The sequence below is a fragment of the Temnothorax americanus genome, unplaced genomic scaffold (genome assembly GCF_048541705.1).
Source record: "Temnothorax americanus isolate GAGA-0224 unplaced genomic scaffold, ASM4854170v1 Scaffold5, whole genome shotgun sequence".
NCBI lineage: Eukaryota > Metazoa > Arthropoda > Insecta > Hymenoptera > Formicidae > Temnothorax > Temnothorax americanus.
In genome coordinates, this window is record NW_027509657.1 from 1337841 (window position 1) to 1359006 (window position 21166).

Here is a 21166-nt window from a genome sequence, read left to right on the forward strand (position 1 = left end):
TCGCCGATCGCCAGATAAAGGAAGCTAGAAATCCCCGTCTTATCTACAATCCGCTTAAAACATGGTTGTAAATTTTTAAGCACATTTTTGTCTAATTTCCTCCCTCCCTCTCTCGACGTTGCACAGCGCAGTCTCGTTTCTCCTTTCGCGTCCTTCAAGAAGAATACGCTATACGCCATAGAGGTCTGCTGAAGTTTACATCGTCAGACCGCCATATACCGTTCTCGAAGTAGGTGGTAGGAGCAAAAAGAAGGTGGAAGGAAGGATCCGAGCAATCCGATATCCGATCCGAGATCCAAGGATATACGGCGATTGCGCGACCGGCAACGGCGGCTGGCGGCATCCGCGCGGCAGGTCGAAGACTCGGCACGTGAAATTGTACATTTTCATGGAGATACGTTGCCAGGTAAGACTAAACGGATAAAAAACTTCGCAGATAACATTAATATTTTCTCTCTTTGCTCGCGCGCTCGCGTTTCTTTTTTCCGTATACTTGAAGAAATCTTGGAATCTTTCCGTCTCAGCTACCGCCCTAACCTATTTCCAACAGCGTGCGTCCGACCCACGCGTGATTCGCGTGAACCTCGAGCCTCGCGGATACATTTGTCGCAAATCGCTAGAACCTGCGAAACGATATTTTAACGGAAGTTGCACGCGTGTTTTGCACGTTGCGCCGGTTGCGTCAGCTTTCTATGCAAGCCTTTGCGTTTGCGTGGAAAAGATATCGCAAACGTGTCCCAATTTTTTTTTTTTTTTTTTTTGCTTACCGTCTCGTTTCGCCTACACGTTTTCTCGTGCCTTCGAGAAGAACATCTTCCTTTGGCTTTTTGTAAATTTTTCCAACTCAATGAAATTCTAACGCATCCTCGATCTCCTGCTTTTTTGAGGTTAGATTATTTTTGCTTCTACTTTTTTTTTAATTTCGCATTATCTATAGGTATGCTCTTTCCTTTTTTTTTTTTTTCCACGTTAGAGAGAAAAAGAGAAAAGATAAACTGCGCAAGAAGCTCAGCTAAAACGAACAGGCCTATTGGCAAAGGTCTTTAAGGTAGTTCTCCGGTTCTTGTACTAGAGAAAATCAATTTTCTATAGATTTTCTTGAAACTGTGAATATACGTTAATTTAGGTGTGCTTTATGCGTGGTATAAACTTCGGTACCTCTTGCGGTATAAAAATCGAGATACCGAGCCTCCAAAGTTTCAATTTTTACCAAAATTTAGTAAAAGTTGAAACTTTGAGGCTCGGTATCTTGATTTTTTTATACCACAAAAGGTACTGAAGTTTATACCACGCATAAAGCACACCTAATTAACGTATATGTACAGTTTCAAGAAAATCTGTAGAAAATCGATTTTCTCTAGTACAAGAACCGGAGAACTACCTCAAGTACAAATAAATTATTTATATTCTGAAATTATACACACACGGGCTTTAAATTTTGCTAAATTTTATTGTAATTCCATTCTAATACATTTTTTTGTAAAAAAAAGTAATTTTATCGATAGAATATTAACTATAGAGATTAATATTTTTGAAATGACATTAATAATAGGGTCTACCGATAAAACATTTTTTATGTGAGATGGATTTTTGAGTCAAATTTGAAGCTCACAAGTTTCAGACGTGTAAGAAAAATTGAACACGTGGGAGGATAAATATCCAACGCATTTCTATTTACAGAATATTTCTTTTTATGAGAATTTTCTCACGTACGTTGTATTTTTTAATATAATTTTCATGCGCGCGCTTGTATTTTAATATATTTTATGCCCGTATGTGTGTACACTGATTCCTTAATTTTTTTTACTTGGTACATGGTATATGAAGTTATAGAATGGAATTCTGACACGAACTATAGATCGTGCGGGGGCCGGTTAAATCTGAGATTATGTAATATTAGACTTAAAACGATTTTATGTACATACATACACACATACATATGCAAGATCAGATTAGGGCCTTGGCACATAGAAAGACTCGAGAGGTGAAACGATAGCAGGAAGAGAAACGACAGTTTGGATTATCTACGGTTTACGTTAGGCCTAGGCTCCGCTCGCTTTGGGTGCTTTCGTGCTGAAAGAGCGTCTATCTTTATTGCTCCTTACATGTTGAAAAAGAATTGAGTGATGCTTTCAGCACGAAAGCGTTCAAAACGAACGCAGCCTCAGAGACTTCGTAATAAGAGACTGACCATAAGACGGCCAGTTTCGATTGGCCTGCCAGTTTTGGCTGCATTACGATATTCACTGTCGGTACTGCAAATCTATATTTTACGTCACGTACACTATAGATTTTCAGTACTGAAAGTTGCTGACAGTGAATTTCGAAATGCAGCCTTTGTCTAAAGCAAGAGAGAACAGAAAGAGATATAATAGAGAAAGAGAAAGCGATATGGTTATGCCTTAAATTCTTGACTGTGATTGGCTGATTCGTTTACCGTTTAAGTTTTTCAAGTGTTTCACGACCCTTACGAACCTTGCCTTATGTCTTCGATCATTCGACACGTGTGCCTCACAAGTATTTCACAAGTGAAAACTAAAACGATTGTTTTCGCTGCAATATATAGGCAGGGACCGTATTCTCGAGCCTGCCTTAATGATTTTCATATGTGACTTTCTATTTGAAAAGCATTGAATTTCGCATGCGAGTTTCATGAAAACGATTCGAGAATAGGGCCCCATGCAGATTATAAAAGTTTGCTATTATGTAATTCTGGGCTGCGTTCAGAAATTCGATCTGGGTAAGGGCCTTGGCACATAGAAAAAACTTAAGCAGTAAAACTGAAGCAGTAAGAAATCAACGTTAAGTTCTTGACTGTATTGGCTGATTTGCTTACTGCTTGAGTTTTTCTGCTTGTTTTTCTATGTGCCAAGGCCTTAACTCTAAGCTACAGTTCACATCACGCTACGCTATAGCATTAGAGTTACCTAGGTGCGCCTAGGCGTAATTCTTGAACGTACCCCTGTAGAATAACGCGCTAAAAAATTATATCAATTTTTTACCCTTTCGTATGATTGATAATTTACCAACAAGTGGGATTCAATTGACCACGTCGCTAATTGACTGATTTAAAATAAAGATATCTGATTGGCTGCCCCAGTGGACAAACTTTTTGCACCGGGGGGTTGTGGCTGTGACTAATCGCAACGTGGTCAAATGAGACGCTCCCTTTACCAACATATTTCTCTAAAATTTTATTAAATATAATATTTTATTTTATTTTATGAGCGTTTTGATTTTACGATAGAAGATGATAATAAGAGTTTTTTTTTTTTATAAATCCAAACAGAGATTTTTCAAAGATGAACAACGAGAAACTTGACGAGATCCGCCAGCTTATCCTGGCGTTATTGGTCTCCCGGAAAGGCGCCACAGCTGTACCGCTTCTAGAGAGAGACTATTATGATGCGGAGAACACCCGTATACCGTATCGTCAATTCGGTTATTCCAATTTAGTGGAATTTCTCCAAAGTTTCCCGGAACATTTCATTGTCGAGCAGTACAACGGCGGTCACTACGTACGCGGGATTCCGTCGGAGAAAAGTAGACACGTCAGCTCGTTGGTGTCACGCCAGAGGATGAGAGAGCCCCCGAGAGCCAGATACAACGGCCCACCCCGTTTTCGTCCGCCATTTAATCGGCGTCCTCATCATTACGCGAGGCCAGTTCAGGAATTTCACATCGCACCTGATATGTTATGTCAGCTTATGCAACATATCAAAGACCATCCAAACGGTGTGAGTCTGCAGGACGCTGTGACGATCGTACAGCGGTCAGTGTCAAACGTCAATATTACTGCACAGCAATTACGGGGGCAATTACAATTGCTGTCGCATCAGTTGCGCCTGGATGGCAACATGATTTTTCCGATATTGAGTAACGATTCGCACAACGCGGCCCAGCAGCAGCGTCCGATGGAAGAGCCACAGTTGCCGAGCAAATCACTGAGCGACTTGGAATCGCCTCCGACACCAACTGTATGTGCTGCCGGACAAGAGGATTACGAGAATTATATAGAGTATTTTAGTGATGACGATGATTTTCTGCCAGTTGATTCTGCCAGTAACTGTCAGAGGCGTGCAGAAACGAACGGGGAAATAAGTGATAGGGAAGCCTTTGCCATGATGAATGGCAACGGCAACACGGAAATGAGGACTGCCAACGTTGATGTATCCCAACTGATAAGTGATAGAATAAAGTTGCGACTGGAGGAACTGATGCGGAAACATCCGGACGGCATTTGGTGTGCCGAACTGCCAAACTTATACTTACGCGAGTACAAGGTGTGCCTGAATTATAGTCAGTTGGGCTTTGCCAGTGTGCGCGAATTCACGTCTTACCTGCCGCAAATCTTCTACATGACGCAGGTTAACAAGATGGGTGATTTCATGCTGTATAGCGCGGATAAGAGGCCAGTAGTTCCAGAGCCTATTGATATAGCGCCAACTTTGCGTAATGACGAGGATAATGCACCGATCCCAGCAGATGTTGTACGTACAAGTTATTTACTAGTATTTGTTTAGTGATATTTTTTAATTTAGAATTTGCCAGCAAAGTATATTTTCTTGTGGAAAGTACAAGCTAAGAGCGTTAACCTTTGGGGTGTCCAATTTTTATTTTAAATAATAGAAATCCTAATGGTATACTTAAGTACGAGGACAAATGAGTAGCAATTTTTTTAACATATAAAAATACATCTATAGTATTTTTTCAAAATGTCTTTTTTATATAATTCTTTAAACCATATAACAATACATCTATAATATTTTCTTTTCACATGTCTTTATATATAATGTTAATTAAATTAAATAATTAATTATTTCTTGTTGATTATTGTATAATGCTGGAAGGGTATTTAATATTTGTAATGCAACATGATAATTCAATTATTATAATAATCTATGTAATTTTACAGTCTCCTACCATTACCAGGAACTTCGCTCCTAATGACGTGATGAATTATGACGATAAGGTTGACAAAATATCGGTGGTTGAATTAAAACGCAACAGAAAATACTTGGGGGTATATGTTATAGAATTGTTTCATCCAAACTTTTTTTGGATACATCTTCGAGAAAATAGAAAACATTTTGAAAAAATGATGGATGAACTAACGTAAGTACATGTGCAGTTAACCAATCTTTGTAAATTTTTTTATTAATGTTGATAGTAAAATCTGAGTTATCGGAATTATCTTGCTTTTAGGGAGTTCTACGAGTGTAACAAAAGTAAATATACCATTGCCAAAATTGCCTTGAAAAAGGACCTAAATTGTGCGTGCATTTACAGCAATAGGTGGCACCGAGCGATCATTAGGAGTGTAAAACCAGATTTTAGAGTAACGGTTAGTATAAGTGTGGTATAAACTGCACTAAAGCAATAAAAAAGTAGAAACTTGCACATTGTTTCCTCGTAGTTTTTAATTGTGCAAGTAGAAACTTGCACATTGCTTCCTCATAGTTCCTAAGTGTGCAAGTTTTTATTTTATTCGAGGTATAATTATCGGTATTTATTTGTTTTGGCTTCCTCATAGAGGAAGCTTTGTTAGCAAAGGTTCTGATTTCACACTTAACTCTTTTGGGGACTGCGTAAATAATTATATACATTCACTAAAAAATACTAAAAATACTTGTCCACTTAAAAACTAAAACAATACTTTATCGATAAAAAAAATCAGCCCGATATTATAAATATTTGAGATAGCGATTTATTTTTAATTCTATTATATTTTCCAGTCTTTTCTACCCCTATTTCATATATAATTGGTTAAAATTTGGTTGATCAGATCAAGTTTTATAAAGCTTCTATGTATGTACAAATTCTTCGAAATTTCAAATGTGTGTAATACGAGATCTGATCAATCAAATTTTAATGAATTATATATGAAATATAGGGGTAGAAAAAACTGGAAAACATAATAAAATTAAAAATAAATCGCTATCTCAAATATTGAGAAAGCGGCAGCGTAAAACACATTTTTCAAAAAAAGGAAAATCTGCATAAAATCTATACCGGTAGACCGATTTCAATAAAATTTGAGGAGGACATACTTTCTATAATACTCTATTTGTGTGCAAAAATTCAAACTGGTATCTAAAAAATTGTAGAAGTAGATGCGTGTACAAAAATCCGTACACACACACACACACACACACATACATACATACTTCCGGACATTTTTTACTAATATGATTTTTCGACATTTTAGAACATTCTAAACCTATTTCCATCAAAATCTCGAAAAAAAAAATTTTCACCATTACAAAGCTTCCTCTATGAGGAAGCAAAACAAAATGATAAGTTTCCGACAAATAATGTTATTAATTTTTAGAAATTATATTGTGATATGCAATAATTATTTTTCAAAACAGGTATTCTTTTATGATTATGGTACTCTGAAGACATATTCACCCGAGGATGTATATTATTTGCATAAACAGTTTGCCTTTTTACCGGCACAAGCAATACCTTGCGGCTTATTTAAGGTTAAACCATGTGTTGGTGATCGCTGGAAAAGGAGCGTAGTTGAAAAATTCAGTGAAAAGATTGAGGATACTCTTCTAGCTGCAACCATAGTTACTATTGATCCTGAGGTAAGTTTTTCTATTTCTGAAAGTTAAAACATCAAAATGTTTTAATTCTTAATTTTGAATTATTTATTTTATAATTTTATTAATATCTTTGTTTTTGTTCGTAATATTTTTATAATTATTTTTGTTTGATATCTTTATTTTTTTATTTTTATTTTTGATATTAAAAGAACAATAGAAAATTACTTGCATCTTATTTTTTAGTCTCTAACATTGTGCAACTTAATATTATAAAATTGCAAAATTGTTATAAAATTATTTATCTGATTGTTTTCACAGCACAATTCCATGATGGTCATTTTGACCGATACAAGCGAAGAAGAGGATGTACGTATGAACGATTGGTTAGTGAATGAAAGACTAGCGCAAGTGGGTAAAACGGTGCGTATGTTAGACATAATATATTATATGACATGCGATAATATCAAATCTTCTAAGTCTATTAAGACATTTGGCAATAAATCGCGACATAGAAATAATTTGATATCGCGTGATGAGAGAACGCATAGATTATTCGATGTAAAAAGCGAAGATATCGAAAACAATACTGTCAAGTTCTTGCATAACGTCCCGAACAGCAAAAAAGTGTTCCTGCAAAGGGTATGCAGTAAATCGCTGGATGCTAAATCTTTGCATGACAAATCTTTGTCTGCTAAGTCTCTAAATGCTAAGTCTCCGGAGGCTTTGGATACTAGATCGCAGTCGAAAAATTATCCGCAAACTGGGCAGTCGACACCTACCGAAGTTCCATTGTTGGAAAAATTGAAAACGTTGAATCATAATCGGAAATCCGATTCTGAACCGAGCACTTCCACGTCCGGGACAAACACAGATGAAGATAATGCAAGACAAATCGATTCAAGTAGGAAAGTAAAATTGCAGAATAACAGTGAAATATATAACTTTTCCGGTTACATGGACTTCAGCATGAGAGATTCCGATGATGAAAATAATGATACGAAAGATTTTGGAACATTTAGGAGTTTGTATGGTGGACGTGGTTTGATGGAGCCCTTTGATTGGTCGGTAATAAGAGAGGAGAATAAAGCAACTGATACAGTACCTGATAATTTGGATATGTCAAGTAAAGAACATAAGAGCGACGTAGAAGATAAATCAGGCTCGCATAATCAGAGAAATGAGATACCTGGCGAACAATATTTTTTAAACATGACCCGTATGGAAGAGGAAATTTTCCTGTCTGAGGATAATATTTCTCAGCGATTTGACGATGTGTCCGGTTTTATAAAAACGATGAGAGACACGACAACACCCAACCAAATTGTCACAGTAAGGTTTAAACCAAACGATAAAATGAAGACATTGTATGATAGTGTTGAATCTGAAGATACATCGAAATCCAGTACAAATATCGTTGAATTCAATGACGTAACTTCTTCGAGGGAAATGAATCGGGAAGTAGACAGAAATGGCAAAGTATGCGAAACAAAGGCCAATCAGAAAATACAGGACGGAAATTCCAATACAGATTCGGAGTCAGTTTTTTCTAATACATCTAATAAAGATAACGTGAACAAAGAAATGTCTGGACGCAATACAAACAATTCCCTTGAGTCCAATACAAATAATAAAGCATGCATTCCTGGATACAAGAAGCTACTGGACAAATTAAGTCGCAAGTGGACAAACTCCAATTTCGTTGACTCAAGTGAATCTTCTAGCAGCGAGCAAATTCGATCGTCGTCTTACAGTGCCAATACATCCAACGATACCATTATATCATCAAACGACGAACAATCTAAGGCATCTAACTGTATGGATATAAATAATCGCATCAAGATAGACAGCTTGGTTAAGAAGTCAATGTCCGAGGAGTTGCCTAAAAAGTTAACATTAGATGAATCACACAATGATTCCACAGCAATAACTTTTTCATCCATAGAAACAGATTCTCTTGCTTCTTCTAACGTTGATGACATAAAGCAGCGTCAGTTGAATCAGTCCTTGGAAATTGATTCAATTGCTTCAAATGTTGATGACACGAAACAACATCAGTTGAATCAGTCTGATTCTATTCCTGTATCCTGTAACATTGGTGATTCAAAATATCAATTGCATGCGGCGGATCAGACGGCGTTGGACGTTCCGAAACTAATGCAACAGATGTTAAAGATCGTGAAAAATATACAGAATAATAACACTGAATTGGATTCTGACGATCTGACTTCTAGTCGAGAAAGTATTAATGACGATAAAAGTGACGAAAGTAAGAGGGATAATGAATCGATTAAATCGGATTTCGTATTCGAAACGTGCAAATCGATGAATGATGACGCGAACGTGACCGAAGTAGCATTTGCTCCGGTCGTCAATGACTGCGATGTAGAATCCGATGAGAGCGTATGGGATGTTTGTGCAGGATCTATTGAAGACTCAATTTCCTTTTTACATCGCGCACATAACATAAGCAACGCAATTAACTGAAATCTAGAACGATAAATTTGAAAATTTACGCCACGAGAGCGAATATTATACGCGCATAAATCATACGATCAGTTTTCTTATTATCTTTTTTTTTTTTACTTAAAAAATGCGTGTGAAATATTATATTATAATATAATTATAATCACACAAAATATATAAATCAGAATATATATGTATATGTGATCACTTATAACGTGATTTAAATGTTACCAATAATTATACAATTATTAATAATATACATGTTATCAGAATATTGAATTGTACTATTTCTAATATAATTTCTAATTGCCATTAAATATTATTAAAGTATTAATAATTATATAATTTTTTAAATGACATTGAACTACAGTTAATATATATTTATCTCTGTAACTATTTGGTTGAACTAGAATTGATATATATATATATATATATATATATATATATATATATATATATATATATATGTATATATATTTATTTCTGTAACTATTTTGTGATTATGTAATATATATTAGGATATCAGTTTAGTTTAATTTTGGGAAAAATTTGAACCTTGTATGATGTCGTCGTGGCTGTCATTCTATTACATTCTAATAAAGAATTTGGAGTCTGTAAAAAGTATGCGTGTGTGGAATTATTATACTAGTCAGTATAAAAACAATATGATCTCATAAAGTGATAATTTTTCCCGAATTATTACTTAAAGTTGCCTAATTTAATCGGTTGTTATACTTTGAGCTTCTTTAGATATTCAGAGATTGATTGATATCCGTATATTCATTTTTATTTTTTAAAATCCAAAATTTTACTACGACTTTATCAGACGTATCACTTTATTTGATCTTTTCCCTTTTGCTTTCGTCACTCAGGCTGATGCCGTCGACATGGCGAGCATAATGAGGTATGTGCGAAACAATTTGAACCAATTACCAACATATTGCTTCGCGGAGGAGAACCTGATGCCCGACAACTGCTGCAAAGCAACATCGACAGAGGAGACGTTCGAGGTACCTTTGGTTTCACCGAAATCAACGCTACATTATGACAGTCATCATCAGCAACAGCCAGTGAGACCGCCACCTGGTTTTCCGCCTCTCGGTGAACAACGCGTTCCGCCTAACTTATCATCGACAAACTTCCACAACGGTTATTCCTTCGCGAATGCGTCGAACGCTAAGGCGGTCTTTAACGACGCGGAGGCGACGACGAATCCGTTCCTGACTGACGAACTCATTTATAATGATGCCAAACAGATATACATGTCACTCTGGAATGAGACCAAGAATCTGCAGAGTAGCGTGGCTGATATCCTTTATGAGCCGCTGAAACCTTCACTCGCATTCAAGGATCTGATTCAGTTGAACAAAATTTTAACGATTACAAAGAAGGTTTTATTAGAACAAAAAAGTGATTGTTCCACTGGCACGAAAACTCCTTCAACGCCCAATCCTGCGAGCGGGACGACATTGAACGATGCTGGTTCCGCGCCGAAGGCGTCGTATAATTTAAATAGTGAAACTTTCACGAAGGACTTCAATGCAAATACTATCTTGATGTCAAATCCGTTTGGCGCGAACGGCGATGACAGACCGCAGAGTAACGCTGCGTTTTTGGGTTACAGCTCAGACGGTTTTACTTTTAAATCCAACTGGAGCCAATCGGACGAGCTCAATCCGCATATGCAAATACCTTCTCCGCAAATGCCTCCTCCAACTGCTAGTCCTGCACCTCCAACATTCATTAATCACATACCACCAGCTAGTACCTTCATTCCAAACACCAATCAGAATGGCGAAAACGTTCCTGTGACGCCGGTATCTCCAGCGATCCTAACGAGTGCTAGCAGTAATTCCTCGGAATTTCTGGACACCGTAAATATTCAGTTCGCCAATATGCTCAAAGATACAAATCCCTTCAAGTTTTATATGACTAACGGGATGCAGGTACCGGAGACGCAGAATGAGCGTACGTCTCATAACTACGATGCTGATATCACATCGTATTTCTCGGCTATAAATCCACAGAACAGCCACGCTCCAAACACGGAAACTGTGAATATTCACGCGGGGAGCAATTGCTTTACGCCTGCGGGTCATGTCGGTGAAAACTACACTCCGAGAATCGTCTACGAAGCCGGTCCGGTAATGTATAATACGCAGAAGAAGCAAGCGGACGCAAACGCAAGGCAAAATACATGCAGCAATAATCTCGATAACATTCTGAATGCTCATGTCAGTGAAAATTACACTCCGAAAATCGTCTATGAATCCGGCCCGGTAATGTATAATACGCAGAAGCAGCAAGTAAACGCAGATGCAAGGCAAAACACATGCAATAATAATTCCGATAACATTCAGAACGCTCAATCTCGCGAATTAAGACAAGATAAGAAACCGACATCGCAGGTTGCGAACGATATTGCTGTTTCGTACACGCAGCAGCACAAAGTGACAAATCAGATAACGAGAGATAACCCGCAAGTTGACAAGAACTACGTCACTCGACCACCGGCATATTACACGCAGGGCTCACAGCCGGTAATAAAAGGTGAACCGATTTATTACCAGCAAAACAGTAACGTGAACAATTTGCGACAACCTGTGTCGTTGCAATCTTGGACTCAAACCGAGGTTCCAGAACATTGGGCCAATTTAAGGTTCCAAAACAGCGTTCCTGTATCGAATCACAATGAGAACCCTGCGTTTGGCATACCGACTACTTTCTCCCGTCAAGACTGGAACTGCGATAACGGCAGAAAGTTCGCACCTCGAGAGATGACTGAAGCGACTGATTCGAGCAATATTTTTAAATTTAAAGACAGCCACGACAAAGAGAGGCCAATAGATGGTTATGCGAAGTCCTGCAACATCGAACATGGATCCGTTCAGCAGAGGACTTGTGACATCGATTCTTTTGTATTTCAGAAAATTGGTACGACACTACACTTAAATATTTAGCTGATTTAGATTGAACCCGTTTGTCTTCTGACATTATATACGGAACTAATTATTAGTAATTTCTTCATAGACTCAGTTAAAGGTGTGACGTTTATATTTAACATCGAACAGGATGGTTGGATACTGACATGCGAGTTCGTAGAGGCCTTTACGAATCTCAAGTTGCAATCTCGTTTATTGGCCACATTAGAAGCGATGAATATAAAAGTTACTTTCAAAGAAATTCAGAGATCTGAATATCCAGTACAATTTTCACAATTGGACAGGTAAATTTGCAATATTTTCATATTTACAATTGCCATTTTTAATTTTATTGAAATAATTTGGATTTCTTGAACAAGTTATATTTCTCTTACATTCTTCCTACTCCTTCACTCATCACTTCACTTTGAACACAATCAATATAAAACTTATAAAACTGAGGCACATATGGGATAACAATTGGGATTGGACTGGAAACCTTCCTGATTACGAGTCGATCGCTCTTAGACGGAGCCGTGCGTCATCTCGCATAACATTTACAATTACAACATTTACAAATATTAATGTGAGAATATACTTTTGCCATTCTAGGTATCCCCTAAATGTTCCCCGTGATTCTGAAAAACGGATTGTCTCCATTAGTTTGATTTCGTTGCAATCCGCGTTGGCATTATTGCACAGACTGAAAATAGTTCCTCGTGAAGAAATAGAGAATGCTTTTAAAAAGAACGAGTTTCTGGACGGTTCCATTTTACCTACCTTGTGGGTGAGTGCTGTCTTAATGTGACGTCTTAAAAGTGAATCTTTCTTGAAATAGATTTTGATGAAGTCGTGAATGCACAAACGACGATTTATATGTAATATAATATTCTCGTGAATAAAAAACAATTCGGAAGATTTTTTTTATCGTTATCAAGATGAATAATATTATTTGTACGAATATTATTTGTCCAAGTACTCTCCAGTCTCCACGAAAATATGGAACATTTGATTAATGTAGTTTTTTTTTTCCTAGATGTTGATTGTCACTTATCGCGACTTCAGACGACGTATTCTACTATGTTCAAATTATATATGAATATTTGACATATATAGATTTATAAAGTTTTGCTCTGGCGAGCAAATGAATCTCGTGATTTATTGTTAACTTCTTTGACTGATGTTCAATGTGATGTATGGTTTTGGTACAAATAATGTGACATTATCAATATTTCCTTTGATAAGAAATTACTATAATTGCCATACTTATAACAGTGTATTAGAATATTTTAGTTTGATTTCTTTTTGACGTTTATATATAACGAGGACAAATGATATTTATGTTGTGTCTTAAAGCTACTCTGCATTCTCTATATTTTAAATTTTAATACTGACTATGTTGATTTGGAATTTATATATAATCGAAAACAATACTTAATATATCGGTAGTAAGCAAAGATGCTGTCCGGTTTTAGATGTCGTGAGTAAAATTGTTTTTCTTTTATAACTTGCCATACTTTTCTTTCCTCAGTAATTGGCTCTTAGAGGAAAGAGAAAAGTTCAGTGTAAGGACAGTTTAATCTCACTACATTAGAACGAGAATTCTTGCTCTTGGTCGTCTCTCTACGTAATTGATTATATTTTCTTTTATTCTACTATTATTTTGGGCGATTAAGTATATATAATCCTACAATTAGATCAGTCATTGTTGTTACCTGATTAACTAGGTTTTAAGTAATAATAAGAGCTATTTTTGTAATTTTTATATGATGACAAGATATATAATGAGCGTAAGAACTGCTACAATATATTTGGTAAAGAAAAGCTAAATATATCGTAAAAAAAAAAAAAAATTGCGATGATTATTATACCCATCTGTGTCAACCCAGACAGCATGCATGTCCAAAATCGGGACACACAAGACGTCTTTAAAATATCTTTAAAACGTCTTATGACATGATGTCTAAAAGACATCTTATGTCTCGATCTTGGATACAATGCTGCCTGGGAAATATCCTGAACATTAAAAAAGTTCTTATCAAGTGCCTTTTTTCTGGAAATGAAAAAAATATTTGAATGTACCAAGATTTACATTAAGCTGTTTTCTTATAATTTAAGGAAATAATTGTTGCTGCGCGTTGCACAATATAATCTCTATATTTTTTATAGTAATATTTAAATTTTATATTAAATGTGTTAGAGAGAAATATATATTTATCGTAAATACTGTAAATAGTATAAGGTAAATTTTAATCATAAGTGTAATGTCAATATAAATGATTATCATAAATATCACAAGATACAATACAAATGACCATCTTAAATATTGTAAGATAAATAATATCATAGTATATAAATAAATAATTATCAGACATTATAAGATAATTTATTATAAATTATAAGATGATAAATTACATTAAATTATAAATTCATATTTACCTCATGGAGGCAAATTGATGAGAAACCTCGAGAAGGTCAGAAATAATATTTATAAATGAAAGATTATGGCCCGGTTTCACCAACGTGATTTAATCTAATCGGTCGATTAAACTCACTCTTCATCTCTTTCCAACTGTTCCCCTAGAAAGAGACGAAGAGTGAGTTTAATCGACCGATTAGATTAAATCACGTTGGTGAAACCGGGCCTATCTCCGCGAGAATTCTTTTCAAAGACAGGAAGATATAGGCCGCGCTTAGCAGACACAACTGTTGAGTTCGCCTTATCAACACTCTGCGCTGATTGGTTGGTTCTAAAAGTAAGAGCCAATCACATTCGACTGCGACTCAGCGGCTTGGTCTGCTGCTCGCGATCCACTGATCCGCTCTCGATGTCTCGATATATCTCGCAACATGGCGTCCAGACTTCAGCGGACGATTACGATCGAAGCGGAACGAGTTCGCGGCACGACGACGTTTCGCCGAGCGTTTCGCGATCTTTCTGTCAGAATTTTTGCGTTTGAAATCGAATTTTCCACCGTGAAAAAATGGCCGAGGGCGAAGAGAAGCTCACGGGTTTGGCGAAACACTTCAACAGCCAAACCATGTACGGTCGGGCGAACGTAAGTGTGACTTAACCTAAAAATTGTTCGTCGACTATTGTACGAGGCTCGCGACGAGTTTCTTCATTTGCCTACGAATGGATTTTCGAGCGCCCGATTTATTTTGCAGGTGACAAAGGCGACGTACGCTGGTATAGGATTGATCGTCCTGTACTTCTATATGAGGCCGAAGAGCAAAAAGACGTAGCTCGTGAACGGGACCGCAGTCGCATTATGTAATAACGATACGTATGCCGTGTCATAATATTCTTCAAATAAATGTAGTCGAAAGATCCTTTTGTAAATCTATCTCATTCTTGGTGCTCGGTCCAGTTAGTCCGTAACTGTCTAATGGTCACGGATAACCGTTTGCTAAGAACGAATGTAATGTATGACATTCAACAGTCGCCTTTGATCAGGAAAGTGGTTTCATATTTGTTGCTTATTTTACTGAAATAGAATAGAATGTAATAATAGAAGGTGAATATTAGATAAAACAGAATGCTGACAGAAGAGAGAGATAAACAGGGTACATTTTTAATCTCTATCGTATACTTATATTTCGTCATATGTTTACTCCGTTCCTGTTCAGTTAATATTTTGAAAGCTGTGATTTAATTTTCTTTGATTCATCACGCTTTGTTCAATGTTTCAAGAGATATATACAGATATAACTATATTGGTGGAATTCTAAGCAGAGATATATACTTTGTAATCTTTCTCCTTGTTAGAATGTTGGTCTTTTATGGAATATGGATTAACATCTTGTTACGAGGGATTGAATAATTGTAACTCGTGCATCGATTGTGCGAATTTATTTTATGTACAATAAAATTGATTGAAAGCACATTTGAGTGGTAGAGGGGACATCGTTTACACGAGTGGCGAAATGTGTTTCTATATAGCTGCTTTATAGATTATAAAGAGGAGATGGAGAGCTACGTGAAAACAAATGTTTACAATATGCTTTGGCAATGGAATAAAAGCCTACATATACAAGGATCACCATTTTTTTTTATAAAAGAAAATTATATCTAGAATTCATACATATGTCTCAGTTTTTATTAAGTGCTATAAATATTTCGATTTTCATTTATTTCATGTATCATTAGACATATATAAAGGGAAAAACATAAAAGGGCGTTTAATAATTAAAAAAATTTTGGAATAAATTTTACATTAATATCCTTATCTAATCAAACATACACAAATCCGCGCAGTTTTTCCCAGCCATTCACTATTTGATGATTCCTATGTCATATTTACAAGAATGTCGAGATAGCTATAGGATATGATAAACAGCAAGATGAATTTGTATAGCGTATATACAGATCATATATATTATGAGTATACATATTTGTAATGGATTTGATAGAAATTTTGTGACTAGAATGTCAAAACTCTTTTATCGTATAGTTATGTGAGAGCGTTTTGTTTCCCTCTGTTTTTCTTTTTAAATCTAATTTCTTCCCTTCTCCCTTTAGCAAGAATATGTTCGGAAATTGTTAAGATTTAAATTTAATTTAAATTTAATCTTACAGTATCTTATTTTGTACAGTTACCCGTAAACTAAATTACGAATTTGACAGTGCCACTAATTTATCGGTATTCTCTTATAGAGTAAAGAGTATCGTACGAGCTGTAAATAAATAATTTTTTGCAGCAGGGGAAAAGAGAAGTATTTAAAAAGTTAGCATAGATATTATTTGATAAATTCGTAGATAGAAATATATTTACAATCCTTAAATTAATGTCTAGTTTTTAACGATTCTCTGTTTTTAAAATACATCTATATTTGCTCGCGCTTATATGATAAACGTTATTTTTTTAGTGCGAATATTATATTCGTGAAATTTAGAAGGCTAACACTTATATTTTGAGTATTCAACTAGGAGCACAGTTTTCTTTGGTTAAGTTCTGACGTTGTTGTTTTTTTTTTTTTTTTTTTTAAATTATACACACGAATGAAAGGAAATATGTACAGTATATATGTCGTTGTTTTGTCTTGTAAAAATAAATTTTAAAAAATATCGTGAGTTTACTTTAAGAAAAATATAGGAAATTGATCTTATCTTTTATTATTTTATCGAATCATTCTCATTTTTGATAAAGTATGTAGCCGTCTAAATCACCCTAAATTTCAAACTATGCTCGAGAAATATCTGACAAATTATGAAAGCTTCTAAATATTTTTTAAATTAAATTGAGTCTTTTTCAAAGTGGCATTTAGAAGCCGTATTTTTTTTCTTGGGATTTCAATAATGGGACCATCTTTCTTCGTCACTGTTTGACTGTCGGTTGAGGTTGATCAGTATTCAAGTTTCAAAGAGCAATAGTTCGAGCATGCAAGATACAGGATTCTCCGCAGCCAGGACAAAAGTTCTCCCCGTGGGAATGTCGCACTATTGGGTTCTGTACTTCTGACTTTGAAATTCGATTTATTTTCCCCGGAGAGCTTTAGTACGTGACTGACATGCTCAAAGTTCGCGAAACGTTCTCGGTCTGAGTTAGCGGATCACTTTCAAAAATTTTTTTTTCAAGGTTACACTTGTAGGAGCGTAACACTTCTCCAATGAAGTTTGACTTCCGTTCTCGAAACCTTTTGCTGGCTTATCTCGCTTACAAAATTTTTTTTATCATGTTCATCTAAGTTTTATAAGTTTTTGCATAATATATAAAGGATGCTTAGAAAAAAAGGACGTGATTTTAAGCACTAGGTAACGAAGAATTAAATTAAATGAAATTGGGATTATGGCGAGAAACGATTTAAGAGTATTTCAAGACTGAAAATTAAGGAATTTGACTAAATTAAGATATTACGTTATGAAAAAAACCCTGAAATCTCGATCTTTATTAATGTTGATTAAATTTTTGTATCTTTTCTCCAAGCAAATTTTGTTGCGTAGCTCGGAGAGGATAGAAAATATGTGAGCTTCAACTTCTGTTTTAAATTTTTATCAAAAGTATAAATAGTCTGTTTGTATTACATTTCATTTGAAACATAGCCATATGAGTTGTTAATAAAATTTCATTTTGCTTTTTTTTTGTTTCAAGAATGAAAGCAAAATAAGATTATCGTGAAATTATAATATAATTTGATAGAGATTCCTGCCCTTTTGCGAGAGGCTTTTATCCTTATTCTAATAAATATGTTTACATAATTTATTTATATATGTAATAGCAACATTTTTTAAAATTTATTAGACATTTAGTACAATCTTTTAATTGTCAAGATATTTAATACTAAAAATTAAGAATTTGTGATAGATAAAATCCTGAGAGTTCTGAAAAGAAAAATTTGCAAATTTCCCTTATACAATATATTATTTTGGTAAAATTTAGAACTGTGATACGTATTTTTATTTTTGATTATTATTACTTCTATCGCGAGTTCACTTCAATTTTGATAGGATATTTCGTTTGGTATACCTAACGTCTTTTATCACGAAAAAGGAAAATCTTTTTGCTTAATCTATCAATTTACGCTTATATTAATCTATCAAGCCAATGTCGCTATATGCGTCTTTGACAATAAGAAAAGTCATGTTCGAGAATGACAGAAGCACTAAGCACGAGTGACTAGTGTAATCAAGCGGCTGCTTAATTTAAAGTATTCAAAACGGCGGCGCTATAGGATTTAGCATCAGTTTCTTTCTTTAACATTCGACTAGATCGCCCTGAAGCAAGATTAAACTTTCGGATCGCTTGAAAGATCATCGTTGCAAGCAGACTTAGGTCTTTCTGAGCTCTTCCGCGATAGGAAATGCGATAACTGTTATTCTTAACGATTCTTTTCCTTTATATCGAAGCCGTGCCATCCCGCAGGATTACCACGTTCGAGCGTAAGGATTGGTCCGAACTCTTCCCAAGGGTACAATAATATCGATTGTCCACTGCAGCGCTGAATTGCCCCATCTTATCTTTACACCTCTCCATCCATTCTGATGTCCTGAACGTTGGAACTGCTAACCGTGGAAACGTATACTGCGGGAACGTATACGAAAGCGTTAATATCGATTCGCATCATTGATCATTCTTCTTCTATCATCATTCTTATTCTATCTTTTCTTTTGCGGATTTTCGTAATACCCTGCTATAGGATTCAGCAGGATTCTTGATTGAATAATGAAGATAAAGAATAATTCCATTGATTTATTATCTATTACGACATATAAAATAGCCTAGCTATTGTCCGTCTTGCTTCTTCCGAATGTCTTTTTGCTTCAATTTCGACTGGATAATATTTTAAATAATTCAAAAACATTAGATAATAATACTGATTATTATCTTTTACATCGCTTTGGTCCTTTTTGACATTCTTTTAATTGGATGACTCATCAAATTCACATGCCAGAAAACGCAGCAAGCTATAATATGTACATATTATAGAAAATGAAGCTAATCATTCTTTTGTTCCATCAGTTCTGATTAACCAAAGATCTCGACCAGCAATTAAGACACACCGTTGATTTCTCGCAAGATAACATATCAAAGGACTAGCATTTGTCGTCCATTGGCATTGAAATTGTCATTTTACTTTTTTTTTTCCACTGCTTCTAAAATCAGTTCTTGACGTTTGGTTAAAACACTTAGCAGACTTTTAATTGCATAATAAGCGCGAGGGACGGTTGTCCATTACAGGGTGGAATCGCCGTTCTCCCTCCTGTTCCAATTGTTCCGACTGTTCGACGTTCTCGACATCTGACTAGGACTTCGCGTCAGATTCTTGCCCGGATAATAAACGCAGGAGCCGGGGCTGACTGGTCTGCCGCTCTTCAGGCTCTGCTGCCTGGTGCCGCCGTTGGATATCGTTGTTCCGTGGATGTTGTTGTTCCAGCTGATGGTGTTGGCGCGATTGAGATGGCCGTGCCTGACTGAGTTTCTCAGCTCGATGTTCGTCGTATTGGTGACGATCGATTCGTCGTACGTCTGGAACTCCGGACTGTCCCGACCGGGCACGAACAGCCTGGACGAGCAAAAGAGCTTGAGGAATATCCTCTTGAACTTCCGGCCGAAGATGACGTAGATAATGAAGTTGATGCTGCTGTTGATGGCCACCAGCAGATTGCCGATCTGCACCATCAACTCCGGCGGATCCCCGACGAACGTCTCGTGCGCGTTCGTGATCATCGGCAGGATGTTGCAGATCAGAAACACGATCACCACGCACATCAACATCGTCGCTAAGCCGATCTCGCGACGTTGGTGACGTGACAGCTGCTGAAGGTCTCTGTTCGCCTTTCTCACCTGAAAACCGACGTACGCCTAAAGATATATTATGAGAGATAAACCAACATCGTTATGTTATAAAAAGATATCTTTCATTAATTTTTTTTTTTATCTTGAGTTTTCACGAAATATGACGTAAACTGATTAATAAAGTTTCACTTATAAAGTAAGCATCTAAATTAAATTAGTTAATTTGAGTTTATTCTTATCGAGAAATTTAATATCTTATCACGCGACACATCAATGTTCATTACCGCTATAAAAAAACAGCTTTCTACATTTATTTGCTTCAATAATAAATATTTTATCGCCTTTGATATGAAAAACTAAAGTTCTTCGCTTCACGAAGAAAGATGTATTTAATAAGCGCCAATGGCGTTCTTTTAACGAGAATTACGACGGTATATTTACTCGTCTCGCGAGACTAATAATACAGAATTGCCGTTATAAGTTCTTCAACAGTTTCGGATAGACACTTTTCCGACGTAAAATTCTCGAGTGTCGTTCAACGGTGTAATACACACGGTGACAAGTAGAAAGTCATACCGACTTTGGGACAGCGTGGAGAAGAGAAGATCGACCGGCGCCTTTGAAGAAACGCGACTAATTACAGGGCTGATGAAGGGTTAATGAGCGGGTTCTTGTTTTCTCGGGGTACACGATGAAACAAGGAGCGCAATTTCCCGCGCATACACAAGAGACCGTTGGAGAAAAGGTGATATTAAATAAATATATTCATTACATATAAATTGAATAGAAATTTCAATTTATTATTAACAAATTAATTGAGTATTATAAACTTTACAAAGGCTTTTTTCAAAATTTCGGAAATTCTTATAAAGTATAATCGCAACTTTTAGATGGCTGATATATAAAAAAATCATCTTTTAAATAAATTAATCTTCTGCGTAAACACGTACTTTTTGGAAATAAAACAAAGAGTTTGTGAAAGGCCTGACGTATT

General features: G+C 35.8%; 3 protein-coding genes across 17 annotated transcripts in view; 2 read left to right on the forward strand and 1 right to left on the reverse strand.

Moving 5' to 3' along the window:
* On the forward strand, positions 1–14995 carry LOC143903962 (uncharacterized). 9 transcript variants are annotated; one of them, XM_077418087.1, is made up of 11 exons: positions 2–406; positions 3290–4283; positions 4368–4490; positions 4916–5115; positions 5206–5344; positions 6372–6593; positions 6870–6971; positions 9887–11948; positions 12045–12240; positions 12398–12722; positions 12972–14995. In XM_077418087.1, exons 2-11 carry the CDS (start codon positions 3303–3305, stop codon positions 13032–13034), a joined length of 4413 nt encoding a protein of 1470 aa, XP_077274213.1. In that variant the 5' UTR covers positions 2–406; positions 3290–3302; the 3' UTR covers positions 13035–14995. The 9 variants fall into 9 exon arrangements, with proteins under 9 accessions (XP_077274215.1, XP_077274218.1, XP_077274216.1 ...); XM_077418089.1 differs by lacking the exon at positions 12972–14995 and having other exon boundaries at positions 1–406; positions 3290–4490; positions 12398–12471; positions 12548–12691; XM_077418083.1 differs by having other exon boundaries at positions 3290–4490.
* On the forward strand, positions 14786–15266 carry LOC143903972 (ATP synthase F(0) complex subunit k, mitochondrial). Its single transcript, XM_077418117.1, has 2 exons — positions 14786–14994; positions 15104–15266. Exons 1-2 carry the CDS (start codon positions 14920–14922, stop codon positions 15179–15181), a joined length of 153 nt encoding a protein of 50 aa, XP_077274243.1. The 5' UTR covers positions 14786–14919; the 3' UTR covers positions 15182–15266.
* Positions 15267–16206: 940 nt separating this feature from the next.
* The window catches only part of Fmrfar (FMRFamide Receptor), a 51959-nt gene continuing 46999 nt past the window's right edge, over positions 16207–21166 (reverse strand). For 6 of the 7 annotated variants that reach the window (XM_077418102.1, XM_077418100.1, XM_077418101.1 and 3 more), the window contains one exon: positions 16207–20238. In XM_077418102.1, the coding sequence (XP_077274228.1) occupies positions 19609–20238 (630 nt within the window). In that variant the 3' untranslated portion in view covers positions 16207–19608. The remainder of the gene's footprint in view (positions 20239–21166) is intronic. The other variant, XM_077418104.1, reaches the window with a different exon arrangement.

Coding starts and splice junctions, on each gene's coding strand:
- LOC143903962 (XM_077418083.1), top strand. CDS start 3,303: ATGAACAACGAGAAACTTGACGAGATCCGCCAGCTTATCCTGGCGTTA. Junction 6,972..9,886: donor TAGCGCAAGTGGGTAAAACG/GTGCGTATGTTA, acceptor TTCGTCACTCAG/GCTGATGCCGTCGACATGGC. Junction 12,723..12,971: donor CCATTTTACCTACCTTGTGG/GTGAGTGCTGTC, acceptor TTTTTTTCCTAG/ATGTTGATTGTCACTTATCG.
- LOC143903972 (XM_077418117.1), top strand. CDS start 14,920: ATGGCCGAGGGCGAAGAGAAGCTCACGGGTTTGGCGAAACACTTCAAC. Junction 14,995..15,103: donor CCATGTACGGTCGGGCGAAC/GTAAGTGTGACT, acceptor TTTATTTTGCAG/GTGACAAAGGCGACGTACGC.